An 8,946-nucleotide genomic window follows, 5' to 3' on the forward strand; every position below is an offset into this window, starting at 1 on the left:
TTTCACTTTGCTGAAGAAAAAATAATCAGTCTTTTTTTATAATAAATACATTACAATGTTGATAACAGAATAATTTAATTTGTGATTTTAAATAATACATAAAAACAGAACACAATGAACACAGTCTTGTGTCCACTGATCAAATGTGCCACAGTTGTTGGTGTATATAGTCTGCAGATATTTTTTTGACATACTGGCAAGATACATAGTTCACACAAGTAACAAGGAAGAAACATATCAAAATTATCTGTACATGTGAAAATAATTATGGAAACATTTAGTAAAAGTCTGACATGAATGCTGGTTTCCTCAGTGACACGTATGGATTGTTATGTCAAAATGTATATACGTAATTCTCCTGGCTTTTGCAGAATCCTGCACAGTACTTACTTTGTCCTTCTACTGATAATGAAAATAGTTGCATCTCCAGCGTGTATTCCCTTCGCCCTCCAGGTGATGAGTTATAATGCACACCAAGACCTCTGCAGCACATTTTCAGGCAGCTGAGTTATTATTGTAATAAAAATGCACAGCAGGGAACATGACAGGGAGGAAAACGAGTGTCGCGCCACACTGACACCTTCTCGACTGGGCTCAGTGTTCCTGACAAAAAAACATAGTGAGTGACTGTTCTCACCACGGAGGAATAACGAAAACACACTCGCATCAGTGCCCACAGACACACACATCAAGCTAGAAAAACACATTTCTCTCGAGGCAATGGTGCATTTCAGGTCATGAACCTTCCTCTGGCGCCTCGCTAACCGTTTCTTCTAAATCCCATTGCGTCAGTAACAGACAAACCTGTCTGTGAACGGGCCAGACGTGGAGGGAAATGGCTGATGGAGACATCTTAACACCGGAGCTGCTACCAGGCATAATTGCTGTGCCCTTCATGTGTGTTTGACTTGCTGGAACTCTATTTGGGTTAAACAACTCGAATTCTGAAAGAGCTGCTGTTGCAAGACGTCAGTGGAATAAATTTCGAAATGTATCCAAAGGCCCCAACTCAGCCCAGGGACTGTGTCTGTGAGGTTTGACCAAACCCAGTATGAACGAGTGACGGTTGAGTTTGGTAGAAGTGGAAAGAAAATGTTGTTATATTATTTCAGAGTTACATACAAATTCCTCCATTGCAAATTATGTTTATATATTCCAATATTTACAGCTCCTACCTTTGTAACACATAACACAGTGATCATTTGCATCTGCACATCTTTTTAAGACATCAACACCGCATTCATCAGATTTTATTGCTCTACTTTGTATTTCGTTCATATTGTTTTTTTCAATTGCATTTACATAACAACAGACTGTATGCATACTGTGTATTGTACTGACTCCCTTTGCATCTAATAACACAGATAAAAGAAAATGCTTCATTTCTGGCTGCATGGAAATGTATCACTTTGCAAGTATGATTTTGCAAAGATTTTGGACAAGTAGAGAGTTTGAGAACTGAGATCAACTGCTTTCAAAATCTCTCTGCAAGATGAGTGGGTTTCAACTAAACACGTGATTGCTCGCACAATTGTGACATATAACATATAAATATATTCATACTGTAATATTTGTATCGGTGAAATAATATCCTTGTCAAAAAGCCTTTAAAAAATGTAGGAAATAATTAAGTGAGACAAATCGTTTTTTTATTCAGCCAATTATAAAATATGGTGGTTCAATAACATCTGTGGAGAAAAGTCAAATGTTGTGTATTTATGTTTCATTTTTGTGACTGTTTGTTTTCAAGGTGAGTGGTGAGGTCACTGCCCCTCACGCTCAGTGTCTGTGATGAGACTATACCTGGAAAATCCAGTAACGAAAACTCTTGAGACTATTGAATGAAGTCATGTCCTCTTCAGACAGTCTCGCCGATAGCGTCCTGAGTTCACGGCAATCAAAGCAGAAGCGGTTCTGAGAAAATGACAGATAAGGCTCAGGAATGTTTCGGATGGCTTGGGTTTGTGGAACAAGCCTTTAAAAATAGCAGCGGTCTTACCGATGGTCTGAAGGATGAAGCAGCTGCGGCTGAGGTTGTTTAGCTTTTGGGATCTGCGGGGAAAGGCAGCAGGGAGAGAGGACTGGCGTGTTTCACGTACACGTTGCCGTCCTCCAGTTTGACTTCATACACTTGTTGCTGAAACAGTCAAAACAAAGACAGAGGAGCTGGGAGCTGGAAAAGAAATGCACGCCTCGAGCTTCTGTGGAAGCATGACAGCACCTTCGTGTGTAAGAGTACAAGTCAACTTGTGTTGCATCTAAGTTTAAGAAAAATAATAAATCCTCTAGTGAAAACTCTGACATCCGAATATTTGTTTTTAAATTTCATCTTAGATGTACGCAAAAGAATCACAACAGATCCTGAAAATGATTATCCTGAAAAGAGGAGGAGATGTTTATGGAAAGAAAAGCTCTTGTTTTGGTTGTTCATTGATTCACTCATCAGAAGAGAGGAGGAGAAGAAAAACACGTTTGACAGAGTGAAGGGGGAGAACATAATCTTTACTCTGAATGAGTTCAATCTGTAGAACTTCCAACAGTTGATAAAAGTGGATGATGCGGCTGATTGTTCACATGAACTCCAGCTGCAGTCAGTAACTGAAGCCTCGTGGGTTCACACTTTGCTTTTTATCTTAAAGGTGTGGCACATATTTAAACACCGTCATTTAAGTCTCATAAGTTTTTCACTGATATATATAAAAAAGTACACTATATGAACTATCTGAACACTTCACCAGTTAATCAGTAGCACCGTGTCAGTGATGTATGTATATATATATACACATATTCACAAGTGCAGCCTTTATCATGTATAAATAAGTAAAAGTGAATAACATGTGTGCACATCACACAGTAATACGTATTACTCTACTTGTTGCACTACTTTTACAGTGTAAAAATACAGAGGAGTGGATTATTTCATACTAGAGTCATGGTGTATTCATTTCTCATTCATCAAACTTTGTATATATCGTCTTTTTTCCCCCACAAATCTTATCCATTGTTTTTTACATATTGTCTATTGCTTATTTTTGTATCTATTTTTAACCTAATTTTCACTGAATGTTCATTTACTATGTAAGTACATTAAGACCATTAGTAAACTGGAATTAAATTCACTGTATATGTGCACACACACTTGACCAATAAAGCTGATTCGGATTTTGTATGTGAAAGATGTACTTTATTGATCCCAATTTGAGAAATTATTGTATAATTATATTGTTTTTGTATTGTTTCCCATCAGCATAATATATAATGAACAACAGGAAGCATGAAGGACTTGTTTCATCACTGACCTGTAAGGAGGTGCCTGACTTGCCAGTCCTGAGGTCAAAGTCGTAGTCATGCCACGGACAGAAAACCTGCAGGACCCCGTCAGCCTCCTCGATGTCCCCGTCACACAGAGGACCACCTGGTGGGAGACAGGAAGTCATAGGGTTTTTCAGAATAAATGACTTCTGCTGTCTGTCTCCGCTATAGGAACAAAATGTGATTATGAGTCTGGCATATAACATGGTGTGAAACAGATGCACCTGTTTTTCATTTTCCATTCTTGGTGAAGAGCATCAGAAAACAAAGTCACATTTAGATGTAGGTAGAGCTGCAGGCATGTAGTTGGCGCTGTTTCCTCTCAAACGGCACATTCAACAATCTTTCCTATTTACAGAGCTGATTTAGGCTGTAATTCACATAAAGGGTTAATGCGGGCGAGTGTTGTGTGTTGTCTCTTTACCGGAGTGTGAGCAGCGAGCATCCATGGCGAAGAACTCCCCCTTCACACAGAACAGGCCCACGTCAGAGTCACGGCCGAGGGGGGAGTACATGAGACGGCAGCGCTTCTTGGAGAGCTCCGAGGCCGGGCCGATGAGTCTCCATGAGACGGCCTCCGCGGTCCCCTCCTCCTCCCCGCAGCCAGACGCCATGAGGAAAGGAGGAACGAGCTGCTTCTCTAGTTCTCTAGTCTTTTTTTCCGCCGGTGCAGACACACGTGGCAGATCGCTCGGTGCAGATGTTCCATACTAACCAGCAGGCCGCCCGGTATCACCGTCAGCTGAGCGGACTGACCGCCTCCACCCAGCCGCTGCAGCCTCGCCGATCCGCGGCATCGTCACAATGAGGCAGCGGCGCGCTAGTGGCTGCTCTGCTCCAGCTGCTGCACATGTGGATGCTTGTTTGTCACTGATCAAAAACCAGCAGCACAGATACTACTCACTTAACAGATGATAGCAGGGGTTTATTGTCTGCACATGCAAATATTCAGCTTGTATGAAAAAAAATAATAATCAGCAACTTACTGTTTGTGATCAGTGTCCAACACTTAATGTGGAAACCAGACCAATGCAAATAGGTTAAGTAATAGCTAATAATATATTATTGTAAATGTACAGGTTTATTAAACACACGCATCGAGTGAGAACTACACACACAGCACAATACAATACAATTTATTATTATTATTCACTAATCCCTAGGGCTTTTTAGTTTAGGGCAATTAAAAGGCCGAACAACAAGATACAGACATGCACTGACAAACATCCACTAAAACAATAAAATGTAATAAATGAGCTGTTCAGTTAAATAACAAAGGTTATACCAAATAAACAATTCACATGGCAGATATATAGGCATTTAAGAGTGAGTGTGTTTTCTATGTGCCTTTCTCTAGATGAAGCACAGAATTGTCCCATAAGACTTTGTTCACCTGGTAAATGGCTCTGAATGATGCCCTGCACCTGGGGAGGCAAAGATGCCCCCAAGAGTGAGCATCTGGAACTGAGTGTGGAGAATCTGGGTTGTGTTCCATTATAAGCTGCTTTCAGACATGCACCGAACTCAGGAGATCCTCCTGAAATTCTCCTGAGGGGCTTAATGTCAGAGTGAGAGCCCCGGGACTGTCTGCGAACAGTCTCTGGCCAGCCCACAGGTAAAAACTCTGGAGAATGTTCAAATTAGCTCCTGTGAGAACACAGCACGACATCCTCTGGAGCATTCACCAGGAGCAAGTGGGTGTATTGATGATGCTCCTAACGTGCAACAGATGCAAGTATAATTTTAAAAAGGAATGCAAATGTCTCAGGATGAAATTGCGTTGCCATGATGGTGATGATTAGGGTCGATGCGGGTGTCGCTGTTGTCGTAAACAAACACATGTGATCTCTGGAGCAGACTTTATACGTTATGTCCTGTCTCGTGCATGCTGCACCACTCCGGAGATTTCCCTGCTGTTGTCAACACATCTGAGCAGAGATTCTCTGGTTCATGTGTGAAAGACAAACTCCAGAGAAAGACCGGAACCCAATTCTGCAGTAATCCTCCAGAGTTCATTTCTGAAAACGGCTACTGTGTTTAGCATTTTTGTTTATAAATTGCCTAATGGGTTGGGTTGTGGGTCATTTGTTAAGGGTTTTGGGCGGGTCTAGATATAACGTGGAGATTATTCCAGGGAATGGGTCCATGCAAAAAAGGTCCTGTTCTTGACTCTGGTGTGGACTCTGCCCACCATAAATACACATTTAAATATAAATGGGCCCAGACTTCCTGTTCTTTGATCAGAGTCATCCTGCGACATTAGCTAATGGTTTTATTTTATAACAATCCAGCTTTGCAAACAAACCCACTCTCTGCAGGCCATCTGGGTGGCCTGCTGCGTTTATTGAAAACACTTAAAAATGCAGAGTACTAGACTTGTTCCCAACCTTTGTGGTAAATGGGGAAGATTACTTTTCTATGGACTGTGAGAATAGTTCAAAGCCATTTCTCAATTATCAGTTATAAAGCCTGTTATTGTTCTCTCGTGGCAACTCCGTCCTACTCTGTGCTCCAGACAGGTATTTGGCTGCATGTCGTCAGCCTGCAGTTTTTTTCCACCGTGCAGTTTCTCAATATTGTTACAAAGTGTTTGTGAACTCTATGTCTCTGCCAGCATTTAAGATGTCGAGCCTGCAAGTCAACCGTGTGATGTTGTCTCTCACTGCAAAAAACTAAATCCAAGGTTGATAAAATAAAACCAAACACCAAAAGATCTATCATCGATCAGCACCTCCAACTGTCAGTTTAGCTTGAACAAGATATTGACCATGCGAGTCTTATTTTCACCAGTGTCTTTCTCCATCTCTGACTCAATAGACAGACTATAAACAAAGTTGTCTGTATTATTCCTTGGGAAGGTATCTTCACATTTTTTTGCATTTGAGATGATTGGTCAAAGCAACAACAAACCAACAAACCTAAAAAACATTGGAAATAAACATTTTTCATAGGGCTAGACAAACAATCTCAAGTTTGTATTTACTTGTAAAGCCAAATAGCTAAATTGTTTTGGCCCAGATTTGGTCCACTTCCCATATCCGGCCCACATACTGTGTGGAATGATGGGACTTGGGCAGTCCGCTTCTGTTTGCTTCATCTAGTCCACAAGTAGGCCAGAGCAATACCCATGTCAACCAACGAGGCCAAAGGTTGCCTGAATTAGTTTTGTGTTATTTGGGCCATATTTATCATTTACCCCATAGGCCACTTTAGGTTCACATCCAGATTACACCTCACCTGGAGGACCGTATGCTTGCCAAAAAAGGCCCACATATGTCGGGGCATATTCGGCTTTTGGTGCTCTATAAATAAGCCCATTTATAAAGTTTATATTAGTCAGAAAATGATTCCACATTGTATGAATAGAATAGAACAGAAAGCCTTTATTGTCACTGTAAAAAGAAAGACAGTGCAAACATAAAAATAAATCAATAAATTAATTTAAAAAATACATATATATATATATATATATATATATATATATATATATATATATATAAACAAGTTTAAAATCCAACTGTTGAAAATCCCCTCCTACGTCCCCTCCTTTCCTTTTCTGGTCTACTTCTTCCTCCTGTGGCTCCACCCACAGAAGCTACAGAGGAAGCTAGCTTACCTGGCTCCCTCTGAACAGACACAGCTGGCTGGCCGCATGGTGCAGGCCTCATCCTTGGTAAATGACCAATGTGAGTTTTCCTTGTCTGATGGTCCCATAGTGAACAGTGTAAGTAAGTCTTTTACTTTAGTAGTAGATTTCACATCATTTGAGTTGGTATTCAGGCTTTCATTGTTTGCTAGATCATTTCATGGAGGATGAATGTAGGGTCTATTGTATGATATTATATTCAGTGATTCAAATCACTGATTTGTCCTTTTCTTAGAAACCAATCCAAATGATTCCAAAGTAAAATAATGGATTGAAAATCTTAAATCTGTCTGTCCTAACCGACACAGGCACCACTGAAAAAATATTAAAGGATGACAGTACTTCTCTGAAACTATACTAAATAGGGCTGTGAAATGATTAAAATTTTTAATCAAATTAATCACAGGTTTCTATGGATTAATCATGATTAATCACATTACCGATTTTTTCGGAATATTTTTGTGAAAACAAGATTTATGACATTTAACTTTTCTTTTGTGCTGCAACTCAGCAGTTCTTCAGCAGTTATCATTGCTTTTCCATATGGAACATTAATATAATCTTCATCCTAAACAGAATTCGGGTTCCTTAGCCATTGTGTGGTTGAATAAAACTTTTTTTTTAAAATTAAACAGAAATTATTTGAGCTTCTTAGCCATAGGATGGTTGACATTTTTTATATTTTTTGTCACACAACCATTAACCACACCATGATACAATCTAATGCCTCTAAAGGCCCTCTTAGCTACTCGGTCTTTAGCCAGTTGGTGAGGCAAACTAACTTGTTCAAATTCTCTGACAGTAAAGCTGACCGCTTCTTTTGCACAATGTGTCCGGCGAGTGAGTCTGGTTTGGCGCATTCCACTTGAACGCCCCTCGCCGACCAACACATGCTTCGCGTTGCAGTGGTTAGGCGGGTATTGCTACGGTGAAACGATAACGTCTTCTCGCAAAGTGTGCATATCACCTTGGTTTTACTGAATGTTCGATCTTTGTTTTTTTGGAACACGATCTTCCCGTCCAGAAGGTCCTCAGGTTCATCAGAATTATCCATGTTGTTTGTTTGTTTGAATGGCAGCTGCCGTCTGACTGCATTACGCCGGGTTCACACCGGACGCGGAAGCGACGCCGAAGCGAGGCGTAGGCGCAGCGCCAATCCTCTGGCTCCCATCCACTCCCATGTTAAACCGCAGCGCTGAACACACCGGAGGCTGAAGCGTAGCGTTGTGCCGCGGCTGCCTAGCGCCGTGAAGCGATCGTTTCGGCGTCGAGTCTATTTTTTCCGCTTGATGCGAGCATATCGCGACAGGAAACACACTGAAAAATGATTTTAAACGATATAGATGACATATTTTATATGATGTAAATGATCAAATATGCATCCCATACTTTGTATTCACGTTCTGTTGTCTTGGAGTTTTAATTTTACCACTTTTACCGACCACATTATTAAATGTCCCCCTCTGCCCACTACAGCCACACAAGCAGTCAAAGATAAAGAGAGAGAGAGAGAGAGAGGGGGGAGGGGGGGGCTACGTATTCTCCACATAGGCTTGAGTGGAGAATACGTAATTTACCCTCGACACCCGACATTTAACGGGGCAAACAGCGGAGAAGTTCGTCAACATGGATTAAAATAATAATTGAAGTGGAGAAGTACAGAGGTGTATGATCCTCGGAACATGTTGTATAAAGACAGCACTAAAAATGACACATGTTGGGACGCTGATGCAGTTAATTTTGGAGCAACAAGTAAGTATATGCTTGAAAAAAATTATTAAATGCCGTTTTTACCGCCGGCTGATAACAGCGGCGCTTCGGCGTCGCTACCGCGCCCGGTGTGAACCGCCAAGCGCCGGCGCGCTAGGGATTAGCGCTCACGCCTCGCTTCGGCGTCGCTTCCGCGTCCGGTGTGAACCCGGCGTGACTGCATTAGAGCTGGGACTAGTGCAGAGGCGGCGGAATTGGAAGGTCCTTCTGCGCATGCG

At 41.3% G+C, this 8,946-nt stretch overlaps 1 protein-coding gene across 1 annotated transcript; it reads right to left on the reverse strand.

Annotated features, from left to right (window-relative positions):
• Window positions 1-58: 58 nt before the first annotated feature.
• si:ch211-212d10.2 (uncharacterized protein LOC557710 homolog) lies at window positions 59-3,926 on the reverse strand. The gene is made up of 4 exons (XM_053430702.1): window positions 3,737-3,926; window positions 3,300-3,415; window positions 2,000-2,137; window positions 59-1,914 (listed from the first exon to the last, which is right to left on the reverse strand). The coding sequence occupies exons 1-3, from the start codon at window positions 3,924-3,926 to the stop codon at window positions 2,039-2,041; spliced, it is 405 nt and encodes a 134-aa protein (XP_053286677.1). The 3' UTR covers window positions 59-1,914; window positions 2,000-2,038.
• Window positions 3,927-8,946: the final 5,020 nt, after the last annotated feature.

The sequence above is a fragment of the Pleuronectes platessa genome, chromosome 9, assembly GCF_947347685.1.
Source record: "Pleuronectes platessa chromosome 9, fPlePla1.1, whole genome shotgun sequence".
Classification (NCBI taxonomy): domain Eukaryota; kingdom Metazoa; phylum Chordata; class Actinopteri; order Pleuronectiformes; family Pleuronectidae; genus Pleuronectes; species Pleuronectes platessa.

What these genes read in the sequence shown, in the direction of transcription:
- si:ch211-212d10.2 (XM_053430702.1), bottom strand. Translation starts at nt 3,926, where the DNA reads ATGGCGTCTGGCTGCGGGGAGGAGGAGGGGACCGCGGAGGCCGTCTCA. An exon ending in TGCTCGCTGCTCACACTCCG is followed by an intron (nt 3,416 to 3,736) that starts GTAAAGAGACAA and finishes GTCTCCCACCAG; the next exon opens with GTGGTCCTCTGTGTGACGGG. An exon ending in AGTCAGGCACCTCCTTACAG is followed by an intron (nt 2,138 to 3,299) that starts GTCAGTGATGAA and finishes TGACTGTTTCAG; the next exon opens with CAACAAGTGTATGAAGTCAA.